Source organism: Zootermopsis nevadensis, unplaced genomic scaffold (genome assembly GCF_977971745.1).
Source record: "Zootermopsis nevadensis isolate Lab colony 2312 unplaced genomic scaffold, Znev_1.0 Znev_ptg000003l, whole genome shotgun sequence".
NCBI lineage: Eukaryota > Metazoa > Arthropoda > Insecta > Blattodea > Termopsidae > Zootermopsis > Zootermopsis nevadensis.
The window spans coordinates 12,169,478-12,190,468 of NW_028259135.1; the positions used below are offsets into that span (position 1 = coordinate 12,169,478).

Here is a 20,991-nt window from a genome sequence, read left to right on the forward strand (position 1 = left end):
TATCGATAAAAAATATCGAAGGTGTTATTAAATAATGCAGTTTGTACTTTGGATAATGTCTTTGAAATAGTTCATATATTCCATTATAACGTAATAATTTTTACAATATGAGAGTTGTTTTGAATTGATTCTGATTAAATTTGTAGGGATGGTCAATTTCTGATCTTTTAACGAGGTCTTTCGTCTTCATTTGTTTTCCGTAGTTTCTCATAATGACCACATGATGGCGTGGGGATTAAGTAGTCACGAGTGTTCTTGTAGCGGTGTCGGTCTTCGATACGTTTCTCTGTTTATTTGTTATAGTTTTTTATTGTTTTAGTGTGACCTGTGTTGTGAAATGCTTTGAGAAGAACGAGATAAGTTATGAAGAAGCATCGCAAGCTACGGTAAGTGCCAAAATCTGATAATCTTACTAAATATGTATGAATTTGTTTTCTGTACACAGTTTCCTCCGCTGTCCATTACTCACATTGAAAGAAGATGGTTGCATGCTTGCGTTTACCTGCGTGACTATACCGGTTCGGTCATATAATATTTTGTATAGAAACAAATGCTGTAAAACACATGCCTACTAGTTTAAAGTGTTTTTGAAGTTATGTGCGTATACATTTAGTTTGTTTTATTTTACGTGTACCAAATTTTGTTATTATTCGTTGATGAAAACGAGGATAGTTAGGATGGACGGAACATATTGCTGATATGGGATGTATAATAAATGATTACAAAGTGTTCGGTGGGAAATCCTTTGAGTAATAGACTACATAACAGACCAATGCATAGATGAGAGGATAATATTAAAATAGATATCCATGAAAGAGTTTGTGAGAGTATGATTCACCTAATTACAAATTTAGGTTCAAAGACAGGCTTTTGCGAATTCGGTAATTAAATTTTTGACTCCATAAAGACGCGGAATTTCTTGAATACCGAAACGACGTCGGCTTCTAATGAAGGAATTTTGTCCACGCAGATTTTCAGTTAATAAAATTTGACTTGGGGTTACAAGTTGTTTATTAATACGATTTTAAATACATAAGAAACATAATATTTGTTTTTAAGAATTTAGTGTAAAATTCAGTACCGACATCAATGAAATTATTTCGCAGTAGTTTTCAGTTGATAAAGAGTTATTAAAAGAGCAAATAATATTGAGTGTCAATAAATTATCAATGCGCTAATTACGAATCAAGGTATGGTTAGGATGTTATGGGCGGGGGGGAATCTTGTTCAGTGATATTCGTTGTGCGTCCAATTCAAACGAAACCCTTTCTGTAAATAATGGTGCATCTACTCCACCACTAAGCTCGTTAGCTGGGAGGAGGGGGTGGTAGTGCGTGCATGTTATTATGACAGGTGCATAATTTACAGGCAGTTCGAATGGGGTACACGAAAGAATAACCCAGTTTACGCGTAGTGTCACGTTTGATCAACTTGTAATAGCCTTCAAGTTCCACTCTTGAACCAACATAAACATGACACAAGTGAGACTATTGCGTCACGCTTTCTGAAGGCTAATTCCACGCAACATCGGCCCATGTGCAACGAGATTACAACGCAGAACCCCGAGTTGCTGAAAACTGCACGCCACGTGCATGAACTTTTAGGTGGGGTTCTAGGTTCTCACAGCGACGAATATGAAGTCTTATCTTCTGAGACGTAGGTCCATCTACTCCAATACAAACTAATGTTTCGGAGGAAGTATGGCGACTGTGCTGCCAGTGTAGTAGGTTAGGAACTATGGTTACAGAAACAGAAGCATGGCAGCTGGCCGCACGGACATCCCCGAGGGCTCCTACAGTTAATATAATTATGGTTAAACGACTTGTAAGAAAGTTTTTCAAGGTGAATGTTTGTAAGTGGTAAACAAATTGAGATTTGAGGTTATCCCGGTGGCGAGTCTGAAGATGGCTGTCTTCTGGGTTGTTCGTCATACTGTCCGCCGTAAAAAACTTCAAATCTCACCAGTCATCTGTCAAGACATCAACACACAAAGACCTTGTGAAAATATTAACAAATAATGTCAGAATAAATCATGGAAGATGAAACACATTCTAGTAGTGAGAATGCAATAGATTTAAGAACAAAAACAACTATAAAAGAATGTGTCTAAATCGTTACACGACCATGAACACACAGCGATTTTGGAACGGTCGGCTTATTTTAGTGCATGTACAGCCATGGGGGTGTTGCTGTTTTATTTACATGCGCCGGGTTTAGCAGTAATTCCAGAGCGTTAACTGGCGTACTAGCTCAGCTCATTACGAGTGGCTGTAATGGCGTATGTGCGCGCGTTCACTTCTGTGGCCTGGGAGCATGAGTGGCATCAGGGTCCCTGGTTTCAAGACCTTATTTAGTTACTTATTTACTTACTTAACGACTCTGAGTTAATTTAAATTGTGTGGCTTCGAAAGATAGATGATCAATTAATAATTAATTTAATTAAAATTGCTATTTCAACATTGGAAGGCCAGAGAAAGTTCGCGAAAAACCTTGCTCACGATAGCTTTTCTCGAGGTTCGGATTTGAACCCGGAACCTTGATGATACAAATCAGATCGCTTGTGTCAACCCCTTATTTTATTTTCTCGTCTGTTTATCTTTTTATCTACCTTCCGACAGTTTGGTGATCGTCTTAAACGAACCTCGTCAGACACATTTAAGTTAAATGCTTTTGTTTCAAAGCGTCTGATGCATGTTGTCTTACCCAGTTTAATTTATGTACTGGCCATTATGAAAACGTTGCCTCATAAAAATTAATACCATTAACAAGGAATTTTAAACTCATATAGTCGTCAACATGGCGGGATTATGTACGGACTTTTTCGTTTTAAAGAATCTTATGAAAGGCGAGGCGAAATGCAGTATTATATTTCCTGAGCTTCGTAGGCCGAAATTCTTTTTCCCATGTGTCTGTCAGCTCAGCACTCACTGAAATGTGTGATGTCTTATGTAAGTCTGTTAAGTACCTGAGAGGACTTGGACTTAACCTTTTGAGGGACAAAGTGCTCTTTCGAGAGATCGAAACCGATTTCCAGTGTATGACAGCAGGAGGTGAGGATAAAGAAATGGGAAGGATGAAATAACATGAAGCACAGTATCAGAGGCGGCTCGTAAACTGCATTTCGCACAGATTTCGTAACATTTCAAAACTGATTCATCATTTTGAATGTCGTGGTTTCGAGTTTCGGTTTTTTCACGTGAACTGGAGAGTGACCGAAGTACCAGATAATTCTTCATGACACATATAATACGAAAAGCAACATGATTTATTCAAAATCGGCATATCTGATGTGATTAGGTTGATAAATCAATTAGTACGAGATGGGCTGGGTTTGTAGATTGCATAACAACCACGATAAAGTTCCTTTAAATTTAGTAAGAAACCCTGTAGAGGTGGGAGACTTGCGCGTAAATGGGAGGAAAATGTTAAAGTCGATATGAAATAAATTTGGTAGGGATCTGTAAGGCGTCATCTAGCATATTAGAAAGAGGTTCCCAAAGTGTGGGGCGCGCCCCCTGGGGGGTGGGGTGGTTGTTTGTATGAAAAATGTTTTTAACGAAATATGGAGAAACATTTTTAACATCGTTTGCTTGGTTGAGGCAGTTTAGTTGTCTTACAGTGCTGTATACTCATAGCTAAATTTTATGTCAAATCTGTTTGCTTGCATTTGTTCTGGATGGGGGGCGTGAAATATAAAAGTTTGGGAACCTCTGGTATAAGCGAACTCATTGCCCTCGGTTCGCATGTAAAGTAAGTAAAGTTTGTCCCACTATACGCCATGTAGGCGTTTGGGGTGAGAGGAGGTATAGCTCCTCTCTTCCTTGACCCCGGCACTAGATGGGGGTGAGTGGTCAGCATCACGCCCCGGCCGGCTTTACCCCCGGGAAAGGACCCCCCCTACCCATTGTAGAGGAGGCTGGGTGGGCCCCAGAGCCGGTCTGGACGCTGAGGTTAGAGGAAAAATCCTCTGCCCCCCGTCGGGGATCGAATCCCGGGCGTCCAGCCCGTAGCTAGTCACTATATTGACTGAGCTATCCCGGCTCATTCGGTTCGCATGTAAATATTAATATATATATTTCTCTTCACATAATTACAAATTGTTTCTTTGTGTGTGTCATTTATAGTAGATGCATATTCCTACCCTGTATTTCTGACGCTAATTTCATACATACAACGACTTGAATACTTAACCATTTCTTTCTTCTGTTACTTTGATAGGAAAACGCATTAGTAGGAAGATTAATAGTTGATAACCATGAAGAAACCAAATAATTTGAAAGATGTTTTTTTTTTTCTGTGGGCGCGCAAGACCTTTTAGCGTTCTTCCTCTTACAAATGGATCATGACTTCGTTATAAAATGCCCTTCTTAGCACTTTGACCATAATTTTACTTTAATAAATTATTTTGTGCTGAATATATTCTGTAATCAGCACAGAGTCGTAAACTAACCATATAATAAGAAAGTTACGCTTCTGTATGTGAGTTGATTTATTTTGCTGGACGTACATCCATTTCTTCAGATTAATTCAATTATCCTACTTTCTGAAATGAGATACGTCTCTTCGTGTGCTTTGGTCACATTCAATTCGTCACAGTCAGCTTGCGTTTTAAAAAATTGTTTTTGTAACTTCAGTGACCGTAAGATTTATGTACTAGGAAAATAACCTAATGATTGGAATGTGACTTTAATGGGATTCTACGTCGCCTTATTTTGTCTATGGAAATAAAATCGATAATCGACAAGCAGGCCTGAGTGGCGAGTATTCTGCTGCGTCCACTGTTGAGGACTCTTGAGTTGTGGAACAAGTGGTGAAGTAACCAATGCCGATTGGGAGATGTGTCGTTCGTCGTCGCATCTAATTTACATTTAAATGTCTGGGTAACTGATGTATGTAATTAAAAGTCTATTGAATGAGATAATTGAAATATTTATGAAATTGTGAAGTAACAAACTGATAATGAGGCACATATGCTACGTAGTTTTGTTGTTGGGATATCCTTTATTCGTGCATGTGACGATTATAAATTGGTTTGATTCAAATTATCTTCACGACAAGGAAGCTACTGAAGATTTTCTTCAAGATCCAACATTCTGGTCAGTTTCTAAGATTCATTTTCGTTCTAGCAAAATTCTTACAGTAACAGTAACGTCGTTAAACAACAGAGTTTGGAACGACACCGTTGCCGACCTTATTCAAGAAATGTACAAACATTTGAATATACCAATTATACTGACTTACTTCAAAGCTTTTGAAACATATCCAGGCCGTTCGCTTCATCCCATTTCATTGGACTACGTTCGTGAATATCCACCTGAGTCTTACCACTCATACTTGATAATATCTCACAGTGAAATGAATACATACCTCTACACGTATGATAGTACATCTTATCCTCAATATGAGTGGACGTCAAGAGATAACTACCTAATTCTGACCATTTTGCATAGCAGTTGGCATGCGGGTGGCACGACGGACATGTATGGATCTACCTTTCTTAATCTTTGGACGAAGTATCAGGTTCTGAACGTAATAACCATAGTAAAGTACATGGACATTTGCAACAAGCAGAGTGATATAATGGTTTACGACTTTTTTGAGACGAATGGCGTTATAAACGTTACGCCAGAGCAGGTAGCGGAGTTACCTAGATCTTACCTGGAGAGGACATGGAATTTAAAGGGTTATTCCGTCAGGGTCACAATGCTTCACTCGTTTCCAAACGCCGTATTCAACTGTAGATCACTTAAAAAATGTTCATACGAAGGGCGTGACTGGGAGGTGTTGAGGAACCTCGCCACATATATGAACTTCACCCCAGTCATCAGCCAACCGCGGGACGGGAAAGGATTAGGCTACAAAACTGAATCAGTTTTCACGGGGTCACTGGGAGACTTGGTGTACAAAAGGGTAGACATCTCTGCCAACGAAAGATACATAAAGGACTACGACGCAGACATAGAGTTCACCATGCCCGCCTTCTACACACAGCAGCTGGTGGTAATAGTTCCGAAAGCACAACGAATTCCCTGGTGGAGAGCGATGTCCGAGTGCTTCACCTTCCACTTCTGGGTCTGCTTGCTTGCCGTCTTCTTGGTCACCACGGTAGTGTGGTACGTTCTAAGAAGACTGAGCGAGAAAGTGTCGTTCCTCACCAACGCCGTTGACACCATGGCAGTGTTCCTCACGATGTCTCTCAGTTTCCTCACGAAGATCTCGGCCTTGTCTCAGAGACTGCTCATCGCATCCTGTCTCTTCTTCAGCCTGGTCGTCATGTGTCTCTTCCAGAGTTCTCTGCTCGACACGGTCGCTCACCCGCGCTTCCAGCCGGACATCGACACTCTCCAGAAACTTGACAAGACGGGACTACCCATCATCACGCTGGACCGCAACCTTCTGGACACATTCAACGAGTCTCTGGCCTTGAGGAACCTCGCCGACAGACTTCAGCACCAGGACGTGTCTGAAGGCGCTCTGTTGCACCAGATCGCAAACCACAGGAACGCCTGTATGCTGACCAGTAAGGGAGAGGCCCTGTGGTTCCTCGGCAAATTCCCCAACAAGCTGCACATCGTCAGCGAGAGTCCCAGGGAGTATTTCGTCTCGTACATGATCCCAAAGGGCTCTCCGTACGCCACAAGGATCCACAACTTGCTAGGGAAGATGAGTCAGGCGGGTCTGGTGAGGAAGTGGGACGTGGACGCCAGCTACAGACTGCAACTGAAAGCTTTGCGTGAGGGCAGAGCTAACCTTCAGGACACCGGGAATGCGAAGGTTTTTGCACTCTTCGACTTTCAGTTCTCTTTCTTGGTATGGGCAGTTGGGGTTGCTGTTGGAACTGTAGTATTCTTGTTGGAAAGATGTTTTGCTTAAAAGAAACTAAAGTATTGTGTACTACACTACATATACTATACTAAATTTTGTTGAAATATATATTATTATATTATGCTACGTTATCTATATTACATTTCTCATGACTGTCTTTCATTAAACATCACCAAGGTTCAAGTTTGTGCTACTCGTGTGATGTAAACCTTTCACGAGGACTATCAGCCGTGTCCTTTGGTTAAGAATCACTTGAATGTTTAATTAACTGATGCGGCTAATAGACCGAGAAAATTTTATTAATGTATGTTACTTCATTATTAATTTCCACAGTGTAGTATAATGTATAATAGTGTAATGTAATATATGCCTTATGTAAAAAGAGCATGGGATTTGACTATAACCTAAAGATTATTTTTATAATTTTGGCTAATATTAACACCTACATAATCAGAAATTAGTTCGCACAGGGACACAAAATAAATTCATTTCGTAATTAATTATCTTTCCTCGGTTTTTGCTGATTAGGCATTTAGGCCTGCTACGAGTTAAGCGTAATTTTCGGAGACACGAAAATATTCGGAATTTTTCCTAGAATGGTTAATCTTCATTCCATATTTTAAAATGTACGTTGGTGTGTTTTAACTGTAGTAGTCCGCCTTGCAAACGCCGTGAAGAGACCGGCGCTGAGGCCCACTCTGGGTACCAGGAACTCTTTTCTCGCAGGTAAAGCGACCGTATAATGAAGCTGTATCTGGTACAGAAGTTAAGAATGCATGGAGCTTTACCAGTAATTCTCTCCATGTCTTCATGTGTGTAAACTGATTTTCATTGGCTTAAATGCTCACCAGGATGGAATCCAGGAATATACAAAGCAGACGGTGTAAGTAGTTGACATTGACGTATGTGGGGCTAAACAAATTTAGAAAGCTAAGTAATAGTTTTGTATTAGTGAAGGAATGACGTAGGTAAGTCGACTGTTTTCTTCGACTTTGACAGCGAGAGTTCTTGTCTCGTTAAATAAATTGTCACGCAATTAACATGTCGCTTTCATACATTTCCAATATTTGTTCCCAAGAGAAGCGTATGTCCGGTCACAATAATATTTGTATCCAACTCCACTTGCTTTTAATTCCCTCGTGAGTAATTACGGACTGACGTTTAATTTGAACGTAGTAAAGATGTAGAAGATAAGTCTATACGAAATCCCCTGGAGACCGCTGAAGCTTCAGTTTGTGTACAGGTCACATGTTAACTTGAAGTATAAGTAGGCGGGTTTATTTAATAAAACGTAATAAGTTGAACAGTACACGCATAACCAAGAGAGAGAACTAGTATCTTATAAACAGCTAAGACGGGTTTTGAATTCTTTAAGTAACATACATTATCTGCTGTGTCTAAGGATTCGTCATCTTATAGCAGCTTCTTTGTGTGGGATTGAAGAATGTATTTGCTATGTGTGACAGCGTAGGGTTCTACACGTGTAATATTTGCTCGTATAATTTAATATTAGTCTGTACGTTTTTTTGGCCTGTGAAATGCTGTTGACTTTGTAAATTAACGTACTAAATAATTTTCAATATTAAATTGGCGCAATCGATAATTCAAGAAAAAAGTGGCCTGAAATATTAGCATCCAATGTCTTGAATGAACTGTGTATCCTTTTATCTCAGGTACAAGAAACAACAGTGGAAGTGTATAGTAGAGAAAATAATTCCAAACTGAATCTTTATTGCACACTCCATATGAGCTTTGCACATACTGTTTAATACTGCGTAGAAACTGAGCCAGGCTTTAATTAACTATATTTACATTTCATTTTACGTGACATTTCGTCATATTGTTTAAATTAACGAACATGAAGTTGGTGATATTCCCGTTATTAACACTTACTGTTCTCTGTACGACCTATTCTAAACCGACGGGACTTTTGGCGAGACTACATCCAGAACAGTTTGAAGAGCAGAGGAGAACTTCTACGACGCACCACAGAACTCTCCTTTGGACAGCGTGTTTGTATCATTTCAGAAATTCTCGCGTTCTGTCTGTGATAATTCTCGAGTCAGTATCAGAAACATTTCATTCATATGTCACCCATGTAGTCTCTGAAGTTAACAGGCTTTTGGATATTCCAATTATTTTGACAGTGGGACATGCCGAGCTTCGAAGACGGTACACCCCTTCCAGAGAACATTCCCACTTACTCATTGCACCGAATTCTTCGTCTCTCACTCGGTATTTGGATAGTGGCTGGAAGGAGTACCCGCAGAGCACTTGGAGACCGAAAGAGAACTTCTTAATCCTCATATCATACAGTGAAACAGACACGACAAGTAAACATCACAATATATTTGATCGTCTTTGGAGCGATCGTGGGATTCTGAACGTGCTCATCGTGATAAAATCTTTGACGAAGTCAGACGTAGAATATATTTTGGCTTACGACCCGTTCTTAATGGATGAAGTGACTAGAAAAACAAAAATGTGGATGGTGAAAGCGGATGAATTGCACGAGCTACCTAAAACTTACTTACAACGAACTACTAATCTCCATGGTTACACTCTTAACGTCAGCATGTTCAGTGATGTGCCTACAGCTTTTCTTCAGTATGACAACGCCACAGGCAAGTGGATCAGCAGAAGAAGGGACGGACGAGTTTTAAATATAATTGCCAAGTACATGAATTTTACACCTGTAATTATACCACCGAAGCAGAACGAAAAAATTGGGTACAAATTGGAAAACGGCACTTTCACTGGCGCGATGGCGGATTTGATCAGTAGACGCACCGATATCGCTGTGAACGAGATATATTTAAAATATTACGGGACTGACGAAATTGAGTTCACCATGCCCGCAATACGTAATCAGGAGGTGGTGGTTCTTGTCCCGAAATCGGCCAGACTTCACATATGGATGGTGATTTACAAAGCATTGAGGCGTCTTCACTGGCAGTACGTTCTGGCGTCGTTCTTGTCTTGTGTTGTAGTGTGGTATCTCTTAAGGAGAGCCGACGCTGGGCGTCACCTGAAGAGACGATACGAAACATCTTTCTTTACAAATATCCTTGAAATGTTGGCCATCTTTATGAATATGCCACTGTCTTTTCTTACCAAAATCAAGTCTTCGACTCAGAGACTCTTACTTTCTTCATGCTTAATTTTCAGTTGGTTTATTATGTGCAATTTTCAGGGATTATTACTTGATGTAGTAACTAACCCTCATTTTGATACGGACATCGATACGTTACAGCAACTGGACGAGGCAGGACTCTTCATTTTCACAGATAATCCAAACCTTTTGGACACTTTCAACGGATCAGAAACTATGGAAAACTTAAGCGGTAAACTGGCTTACCGACAGGATTCTCTCTTCGTTGTCAGTCGAATGAAAAAGTACAAGAATGTGTCACTGCTGTGCAGCAAGAAGAAAGCCACTTGGTTCATGAGGCATAATGGCAACGGAATGCTTCACATTGTCGAAGAAGCGCCGAGGGTGTACTTCATGTCGTACATGGTGCCCAAGGGCTCGCCTTACCTACCGAGGCTTCACGTCTTGTTCGGTAGAATCACACAGGCGGGCCTTGTGGATAAATGGGACGATGCCACCAACTACGAAATGAAATTGGAAGCTGAGTTCGGTGACAGCGAAGAATTGGAACTCCCTCAGTGGAGTTTGGGAATGTCAGATGTGGCTGTAGATTTCATAATTTGGGCAATTGGTCTTGTAGCATGTGTTACTGTTTTTCTGGTTGAACTCTGCTTATGTAAAAATAAGAAAACAAACAAACTATTAACACTATAAATGACACTAGTGCTAAACGCGTTTCGACCTCAAGAGGTCGTCATCAGTAGCAGTAGGTGGAAAATTAATTCATGTAATCTCAAAAATGGATTTAAACATATTATGAAGCTAATAGTGAGTTCTTTACAAAACCATAATAAGTAACACTTCACAGGGGTTGGCCTATATTATATTCTACACTTAGCTTTTCGTCCATTGGTCTGGTGGCCGTTGCTGGTCTGCGGCGAGCCGTGGTTGCGTCGTCTGTGCCTGTGAACTCCAACGAAGCTTCGGTGTTAATGTCAGTTTCTGTTAACAGTTTGTTTGTAGTCCAGATGTGCTTATATGCTTCGTGTGGGATTCGAACCCACGATGTCTTCGAGCTGTTGAGACCGAGACCGAGACCGAGACCGTGCCGTCAGTTTGATTGGTCCCATAAATTACTGACTTGCAGGGAAATCCTGTGTGGTTTGTGTTAGTTGTTAGTGACTATTATGTGACGTCAGAAGTGTTGCGGAATTGTTAGTCACGTTTCCTCACGTTTCACAAAGTCTGCCTAACACCGATTATCCAACAAGATTCATCCTTAGGATGTTGGTCGATCTTTTCAGTTGTTCGCTAATACTCAGTTTTTGAGACGAGTGCTGGGGTAGAAGGATATAAGATCTAAAAGCTCACGAAACGAAAGATAATTTTCTCAAAGTCCTCTTAAATAGGATTTCTTAATTTTGTGATATAATTGTACAATTTAGACATAAACTTAAGGCTAAGCGCCAGCTTTGCTAAATTGCAAGTATTGTGAATTACAGGCCTTAGATTAGCGGCTCTATTTTGGTTATATATGTTTGGATTTGAATCTCTTTACCCTTGCATGAACGTTGCAATGTGTATGGGAGTATGTGTACTAAGTGGGAAATATAAAAGTCAAAAATTCGTACGTTTAAAATTAGTTATGGAAGATTGCTGTCTTCGAAATCACTATCAAATCCTGCAAAATTAGTTATATGTTTGCACGTTGTAATAACTGTTCACTCTACCAAAATTATTATTACCTTTGAGTAGACTAGGTGTTCATAATATTCACGTTTAATTAATATTGCGTAATGTTTTAAAAGTGTTTACTAAATATTAAATAAGAATTTAAATCATCGAGGGTTGCTAATGTTAAATTACGATGTACTAATCATTTAATTACCATAAAATGTATAGGCATCAGTGTTGTTATATATAAATATAGTCGTATTTTATTCTCATTTACATTCTCTTATTTAATTCATGTTTAAATGTCAATTAGTTAAATCGTTCTGATAAAAAATGTTACCTAAAATGGTTGGAATTGGAAAAGTGAGGTACTTACTTTCAGTTAAAAATCATTTTAGAATTTCTAAATGGGAAATGTAATTTTCATTTACATCGATGGAGAAACCTTCTTGAATATGGAAGTCAAATGTACGGAAACTAATCACAACGAAGATAATTTATTCTGTGGCTAACATTTTGTGAGAATATTTGTGAAATATTTAGATCCATCTGACGTTAAATAAATAAGCAATTTGTGGTTCGTGCGTGTCAGATATTTGGAATGCTTTAATGAACTGGGCATGAGACTAAGATGGATGTAAGGGGAAACATCTTTGAAAACGTCCATTTGGAATAGGTACAAGGATATAGGACGATATCATAAAAATAATCTTGGAAATGTAGATTAAGGGTTTGAGGGGTGTGGAACCGGCCCTGTTTCGTGTATAACGGTGCGCTTTGGTGTTAAAAGCGTCGGAACTTCCGAGTTCTGCTGTAATCATGTCAGTTCATTATTAGCATTACCACACTCGTGGCAGTTATTATAAATGTACCTTCATTTTCTATAATTACACACCTCATTCGTAACTATTAGGCATTACACTGATAATAGCTGTATTAATTTAGTATCGCTGTGAGATGCATTTTCAGAACTCCAGAGCAGATTCAAATTTCACTTTTTTTTAAAAAAAAAAAAAAACACATGACAAGCAATTCAGATGTACGCATAACACGATACAGCATTCAAACAGTGAAAATGTATCTTTTTGCGATATCTTGAAAGCGATAATTGAAACTGCGAGTGGTTCAACAACGCATGTAGAATGTCTATAATAAATCAAGCTCTCTACAGCTCTCATTTTAATTTAATTGAGTAAAAGTACATCACCCCCAACACTCGGGGTAATTAATCAGTTTGATGAGCTCAGGAGAGAAATAATAATGAAAACAGTTCGACACATTCATTACTCTGATAACCTAGCTGTCCGGTCATAATTTGATACTGACACCCGTGTTATCTATCAAATTGTAATAAAAAGTACAGTTTCATTGCCTTGTAACAAAGTTATAAAACAGCAATTACTTCCGGGTGATCTGTGCCGTTTATATTAAAAAATATCGTTCAGAGCATTTTTACAAATATAAATGCTGTGACGAGTGGCGACCGCTCAGTTTGTGTAATGGATTTTGAGAAATAATGTAGTACGCATACGTTATTCTGAGTTTTGTAGAAACATTGATTTAGTATGAAGACATAAGGTGCCTGAAACTAGAGACATTTTTGATGATATACAAAATTAACAGTCCAATTGGAGACTTAACTCTATGAAGCAGATTTCTTTAAAAAAATCTGATAATCACTAGGATAGTCAGGAAATTCCCCGCGTTTTATAAAACCCGAATGTTTATTACAGTTTTCTCATTACCTCCTTGCTCTGCCAAACTGTAAGCCAGATGAATTCAATCCACATCCTCTCACCATACATTTGAGACACATTTCAATATTGTTGTGCCAGTCCAGGTCCGTGGTTCAATTCCCGAACGGACTGAAACTTGAGATGAGGGGTAAACCAGGCTTTGGCATATTAATCTGGTTTATATGAACGAAGGAGGTGTGATTAGATGATACTTGGTACACCTCACTTCATCAAAATTTGAGTGATTTTATTAAGTTTTGGCTTTGTCCAATGTATCACATTGGGAAAGAGAGTGGCGCCATCCTGGCGTGTGAAAGTCTCTTCCCCCGACATTCGGTTTAGTGACCGTTGATTTGGGGCGCCCTAGTAGGTGTGAAGTGACGATTGCCAGATGACCGCTGCTCCACTACGACTCGGACCAATGGGATTTGAATGTGGCTGTTCGGCACGTTTCCGACGTCATAAGTGACTTTTTGGGGGGACGAATCGGATTGTCATATTCAATTCAAAATTCAAAAACAGTTACGTTGCGGGAATATAAAAAGCGAGGTTGCGTTGGGGCTCGCTCTCTAAAAGTTCGGTTCTTAAAAGCAAGCAGACAGTTTCTCCTCGATTCATTAAACTTCAAGATCAAAATACAACAGCCGAATCATCGCGCTGCCCAAAAATAAGAATAACTTGTTAAAAGGAATTAAAAAGTGAAATATTTCCAAGGTGACTTCGGTGTGGTCTGCAGTTTGTCATCCCCACAGATTTCACGTCCTTGGCGCACGGCCGCTCCAACTATCACAGTCCCCGTATAATCCCTGAGAGTCGGAGAACCTTGCTCGCCGACAGAATCCTACACCAATTATTATTCCTTATATCCTTCCGCTTTATATCAAGCTGTAACCGCAAGCAAACCGGGCACGCTACTGGGTTTGATCCCGGGTCAACCAGAGTAAGAAAGGAAAAACAGTCAGCGGAAGGGCGGTTGCATTATCCTCCCATCTACTCCTAGATCTTCCTTTCAGGTTTCCAAACAAAACATTTTTGTGCATGTTTGTCTCTCCCATTCGTACTATACGACTTGCCCATTGCAGTTTTATTGATTTTAGTAACTGTTGTAATACTAAATATGCAGTTTCGTCCATTCTCTTGCATTTTAATTTGTTTTAGTTCAATGTTTTCTCCTTGACAGCGTATTTTAATGAATATCAATCTGTGCCCTTCTCTCGGGATATAATACCGGTATCCACACAGGCCTTTACACATTAAACAACGAAACAACATGGCCATTACTTAAAGTCATTAATAATGGACTCTTCATTGGATTTGAGACACTTCTCTCATTTCGGTGTCAGAATCCTGTCCAACATTTCATTCCTGCCTTAGTTTGGTTTTATAATGAGATGGTCTTTTTTGTCTCCGAATTTAGATTGTGGTCTAGTGGTCAGAACACTAGCCTTGTAAGCCTGGGGTCCCGGGTTCAATTCCCGGTGGTGCTCAAATTTATAACTTGTGTTGGGCAAGGCCGTGGTCTAGGCATCACGGAGTTTTCCTCCGGGGGCTTCCCCGGTTTCTCCGTGGCATCCCAACAATTACTCCACTCACACACAGAAGAAGGCAATGGCAAACCACTTCTGATCATCTCTGCCAAGAATGTATATATGTATGAGCAGGTCCCTGACAACCTGAAGAGGTTGGAAGGATCCTGTTCATGATATATGGACCTGTCGTCAGACAGAACACTACAAATAAAAAACAAAAGATATCTTACAATGTAATTAATCACTTAATGATTACGCTGATCGCAACATAAATCACATGTAGGATACACAACAGTTCCGTATCTTGCCGATATGCGGCAGCTCAGTATGGAGTATCGACTGTGCCATGTAACTGTACGTATTTTCTGACAGTTCGTTTTATCCCCGCTGCTGAATAACCAAAAAACAATCATTGTTTAATTTGTTTTCCATGCATTTATTCTGTTTACAATACAGCGCATTACATTATTAAGTAAATGATTTAACTAGGACATTTAATAGTGTTGGAGCAAAGATATGTTATCGTTCGTCATTTACAACTGACACTGAAAATTATGTGCATACAGAATTTTAAATTATGGTTCGAAACTGAAGTACGGCGGTCTAGACAGAATATTGACCGTTTGAACCCGAAGCTCAACTACGTAACTTTTAAAAAATTCAGTTCTTATCACAAAGAAAATCCGTCTCTTTTTCAAAGATTGGTTGGTTAATATAGTTTACATGGGAATAGTCAGCCTTTACTCTGAGAATCGTACGAAACCTAAATATTATTTGCTAATTTATATGAGGAAAGGTAAAATAAAATTATTTTATCTGCTGTGTATGAATAAAAAACCACCAGTACAACGTGAAAATACATTTGAAAGACATACCATGTTTCGATACTTAGGATATAAAAATATAAAAATGCAGTAGGTATCACCACCTGATAAATTTTATGTATCCAAACACGTAGTGGGTTTTACATAACACATCAATTTTTTTTATTATATTGGCTGTCTCTTGGTTCATGTAGTTAAGGAGTACGTAATAAGTTTCCCACACGAAAGAGTTCTTTTTAGTTAATTAAGCGCTGTACTCTGACGTTTCGACTGAGTCAGAAGTCGGTAGCTCGTTCCTGTTAGTTCCTGAAGGATACACTACATGGCAGGCATATATTAATGTATTCATACGGACTTATGTATGGCGTGTCAACATTTAACAACTTAGTTAATTTATGTGAAACGGGAGTGTCGTAAATATTGATTTATGTGAACCACAGATGCGATCCGCAAAAATAGTTGATAAGTCTGAAATACGGGGAATGTTATTTCCGGGGCAAAGTAATTCTGTCGTAGATGGGCGTGGTGAACTGTGAGAAAGTGAAATTGCGAAATAAACATGAGGGAGACGTTTCAAAAATAATCTTTGTACCATTATTCTGCTGCTTATCCGGGAGGTTCCCGGTTCAAGTCTCGGCCTGGAGACTGGCTATATTTATTGTGGGAGGGGGGGGGGGTTCGTGGGTTCTTTTCCAGTCCCTTAGTGCCTTAAATTTGGCCACGACCTCTTCCTTCCACATCGTTTCCAATTCGTTATTCACTATCATCCTCCCATTCGACGTTATATATTCAGAGCTACTGAAAAGCGTAGTTAATAAATTGTAAGTAAGTAAATAAATTCTTATGTTGGTATTTTGTTTGGATGTCTGGATTGGATTAATTAATCTGTTGCAGAATAGAGAATCGTGGCTGTCTTCTGTGAATACAGTAATGAACTTTCCGGGTTCCACAGAAAGCGAGGAATTAAGTGACTAGCTAAGCATACTGTTAGTTTTTCAAGATCAAAGTATTTAAGATGGACTTTTCTCCACGGAGTTAGTTATTTGTTTATTTATTTAGTACGAAGATAGCAGAGACAAAATTTTTGTACGTAGCATGGCTAAAACACGTTCAAATATTGTGAGGAAACTGAGCTTCATAGCAGCATGTATGTGTGGAGAGAAAAATGCTTAAAAATTGATAGTCTGAAAACTTAAAGGAATGAGACAAACTGCGGGACATAGATGTAGATGGAAAGGCGGTGTTAGAATTGGATGTGAAGACGTGGACTGGATCCTACGGCTCAGAACAGGGATCAGTGGCGGGCTCTTGTGGACACAGTAATGAACCTTCCGGCCCCTTAAATAGGAGATATTTCTTGAACAGCTGAGCGGCTATCAGCTTCTCAGAAATGACTTTGTCGTGTGAACATAGATGTTGGTATTCTGGATTGGGTTGCAATGCTGTATGCATTTGTATTTATACATAGACGTTTCGGAGGAACATGCTGTCTCTGATGTGTGAAGTTTGTTAATAAAAATTCCTGAAGTGAAGCTCTGTAATTATCTGGTATAAATTTGCTGTTTCTTAAATTATTAAGCAATGATGGGTCATCGCAAAAGTTAAATGCTCTTCGATGAGGGATTCATGGTGGGTAAAGAACTGAGGAAACTCGTGGGTTACAGAGAGAGATCACGAAGATCCTGGCGGAGATTCCAACGCGAAAACTCACTGATTTGGAATTCTGTTTGCGTCTTCTTTGTTTATTTATCTACAATTTTTGAATAGCGAAAAAGAACAGAGTTAACGTTGGCCTTGCGGTTGGTTAGTCGCCGGATACTCACCGCGGAGGCCCGGTTGTGCGCCCACAGAAGTCCATGAGGTATTTGTGGTAAGCAAAGTGGCACTGGGGAAGATTTTTATCCGAGTCCTTCTGGTTTCCTTTGTCAGTGTCATCCCATCGCTGCTTCATATTAACTCATATATCATCTGGGGGTGGACAAAGGACACGTTTACTAGTGCAGCATGGAAAAGAATGACAGAATTATCACGAGGCATGTTAAAAAGAAGCGAGAAGATTCACAGAAAATGTGTGGGTCGAGATTCAAACCTGATACCACAGGAATACGGAGCATAATATCCAACTAACAACACAGCAATATTCATTCATGTGAATAAGCAAACTCTGCCATAACTTTTGCGAATGCAGTAATTCTAAGCGAGGAATCCGGCTTCAATTTCATCTGTCTGAAGAATCAGAATGTGGGAGACATACAGTCACACAGACTCGACGTACCGAATATTAAATGAAAATGCGATCAAAGCATTCGCCTTTATTAATAATAATTTCTGAATCTGAAACACGAATCAAAGCCACTGTAATTTTAACATTCGCTGCTAGGCGATTCAGTTATAAAGTTAGAACATTAATATGTATGTGATGTAATTTACTACAGACGCTAATATTCGTTTTGTGATGAAGTTCAACATCTAGCTCAGTAACATTATAGAATAAATCGTTATATTTCTCGTAGTTGAAATGTTCCTCTTATTATTTTATTAATAGTTTGGAAGCAAAAGTTCGACGTAATTTATCAACCGTTTGTATTCCATTACCATAATACAGACTACGTCCTTACCAAAAGTTTTAAAGTAATCCCGGGATCTCATGACTTGGTTTCGAGGAATACAGTAGTAAGTCTTTAACATATTTGTTTCTGTTGACGACGTGAGACAAGACAGTAATGCTTTAGTCTTCAAAATTAGTCGGACAGGTAATACATAAAATGTTGAAGATGGCTGTCTTCTGGGTTGTTTCGACGAACATCATACCATAAGACAGCCATTTCGATTAGTAACCTTTTCAGAGCATTCAGTGGTATCTGTCGTACTCCTTACGGTAAAAGCAGGAAACTGTAGATGACCACGTATTCCAAGCACGGTCGTGGCCTGAGAGGTGGTCCCAGATACAAATGCTAGCCTTCCGTTTTATCTGCTTGGCACGCCACAACTTCTGATCGCGTCTGTGAGAGGAGACGCTAATATATTGACGCTACAGGAAGCAACTTTCCCACTTATCTCTAAACGTCATCAGCTTAAACTCAAGTTCCAGGGCCCTCATCGGACGAGCGGCTTCAACTTCTCGTCAGAACTACTTGACTGTGTCTCTAGTGGTTTCTTGTAGCTGAATCATTCAGTGTTAAAAGTTTCAGTTCTGCATCTCGTCCATGCACGACACGAACGTGTTACATCAAAATACTTTTTATTTGTACCGACTGCTGCGTAAATGTAAATTTAATGTTGGATTTGAGGTTATCACGGCCGTGTGTCCGAAGATGGCCGTCGTGGGTAGCGCCGTGTAGTCTGATAGAAGTTTACCGACGTTTCGGTGGTCCTTGCTAACTCCATCATCAGGACGATGAGTCACTAATCGACAGCAAGACAATCATCTTTAAATTTAAATATGTCTCTGCCCTTAAACGTCACGCCTTGGATGTGCATGTCGTAGTAGAGACAGGGCTCCACGAATTCTTAATTCTAGTGAGCGACATACTGGAACAGAATTCGGAAGGTCCTGGGATTGATTACCTATCTTTACGCAAGGTGTTATGAAGGAAGGTGTTCGCTTCTACGTGCAAACGTGGGATAACGCAGTCCAAGACGGCTTTAAACATATAAGATTAACCTCCAATATTACGTCATAAAATTATGCAAATGGGCAAGTGTAAACAAGAAACATCAATTTGGAATGGCGTACAAGAAAGATTTTGTGGCTCAGATTCCCTGAACGAAATAAACAAAAGCACAAATAATATGAGAAAGATTATTTCGGTCGGGATTCGAACCAGTTATTTGTCGAGAACAAGTCTGTAATATCTCTACTAGAACAAAGTTCTTAGTGCCCCTGTTGTGGTTCTAATGTCGTATCCTACCTTCCGCATATTAAACAGTAGATACTGGGCCTTTTGCTTTGCGAATTCATATTTACTTTCTACGGGCCAGAATAATACGCGTATTTTACTGTAAGTGCTTTGACCTTCTAGCCTCTGCGGGCGTCGCTTCCATCTTTGAAGCAGGCATAATTTCCTCTGTGTAATGGTGGCGGGAGTTGGAGGGGGTTGGACGAGGAATGATGGCAGGGTGTCCTGTGTCTTGTCTGTTCCATCCATCAGCTCAGTTCTCTGTGATTTATCGTCTCTCAACTTCAACGCCATCATCTTTCACTAGAAACATGGCGACAACCCGCACCATACATCCCGTTTAGCTTCTTATAAAACCAGATTTCATAGGTCGCTGCTTTATCTCTGTAGTTTGGTTTATTGTACGGCTTTCAAAGTGCAGGATTTGGGGTTTTCATGGCACAAGAGCCGAGAAGACCACTGCCTGCAGCTTACAGTGTTTTTGGTTACTGAATACAGCATCGAAACCGCAAGTCGGGTGTGCGCCATGCATGTGATTTTGACGTGAAGAAAATGTCTGAGGACAACGCAAGAGTCAGCAGGGTCTCCCCCCCCCCCCAACATCAAACAAGTGGTGGTGTGGGGGTATCGCTCTAGCGTTAAAACCCAGGTACGAAGTTACTTCTCGTAGGCTTAGGCGTAGGTGAGAGGATATTATTAAAATGTGTCTTGAAAGTGGGACGTGAAGATTGTTATAACTGTGTTAAACTGGCTCATGATTAAATCTGGTGGATGTCACTTGTGATCACGGTAATGAATTGTTTCCGTAAAATAAGGGGATTTCTTTATCAAGTGAGAAACTATCAGATTCTCAAGGACTTGCTTCACGTAGTTGCCAACCTGTTATCAGCAAGATGTACTCTGGGGCACTTCGAATTCAGAGGTGAGTTTCGGGCTCATGCACGTAGAAAGGACGCTATTTTGCTCCGCTGATTGCGTCACTGCTGCCGCTGGAGTGTCAACTAATAGCCCCCTTCAGCACAGAAGGTGCTTACTTTGTGACGTAAACAAGCGAAGAGGTAGCCGCTTTTCTGTCTCTGGAAACGCAATTACCCGGAGTGCTGCAAGTCGTATAAAGATAGAAGTCTGTGTCTCGTATGATGAAGTATTAGTTACATATGGGTTTTGGTATGCTTTCAGAAAATTAGGGACCCATATCAGTCAGCTGCTTTAAATACGACAGAAAGATATTCGACGTTCTTCTGTCTGATGTGTGTTGGATCTCACTATACCCTGTTGTAAGGTTAGAACTTTGTTATGTATTGCATTGTTTTGTAGGAGTTCACGGCTTCAGTTTTTTTGTCAGTGTTTATGAATAGTCCACACTACACAGATGTTACGGTGAAATTTTGTTTAGATTTACTGGCGCGAATA

At 39.8% G+C, this 20,991-nt stretch overlaps 3 protein-coding genes across 5 annotated transcripts in view; all 3 read left to right on the top strand.

Annotated features, from left to right (window-relative positions):
* Positions 1-233: 233 nt before the first annotated feature.
* The window catches only part of LOC110838291 (uncharacterized), a 218,701-nt gene continuing 197,943 nt past the window's right edge, over positions 234-20,991 (top strand). For all 3 annotated transcript variants that reach the window (XM_087342553.1, XM_087342554.1, XM_087342555.1), the window contains exon 1: positions 234-386. The gene's annotated coding sequence lies outside the window, so the exon portion shown is untranslated. The remainder of the gene's footprint in view (positions 387-20,991) is intronic.
* Positions 4,446-8,176, top strand: LOC110838289 (ionotropic receptor 21a). The gene has a single exon (XM_022081345.2). The coding sequence runs from the start codon at positions 4,960-4,962 to the stop codon at positions 6,871-6,873; it is 1,914 nt and encodes a 637-aa protein (XP_021937037.2). The 5' UTR covers positions 4,446-4,959; the 3' UTR covers positions 6,874-8,176.
* LOC110838290 (uncharacterized) lies at positions 8,818-10,630 on the top strand. Its single transcript, XM_022081346.2, has one exon. The coding sequence runs from the start codon at positions 9,281-9,283 to the stop codon at positions 10,628-10,630; it is 1,350 nt and encodes a 449-aa protein (XP_021937038.2). The 5' UTR covers positions 8,818-9,280.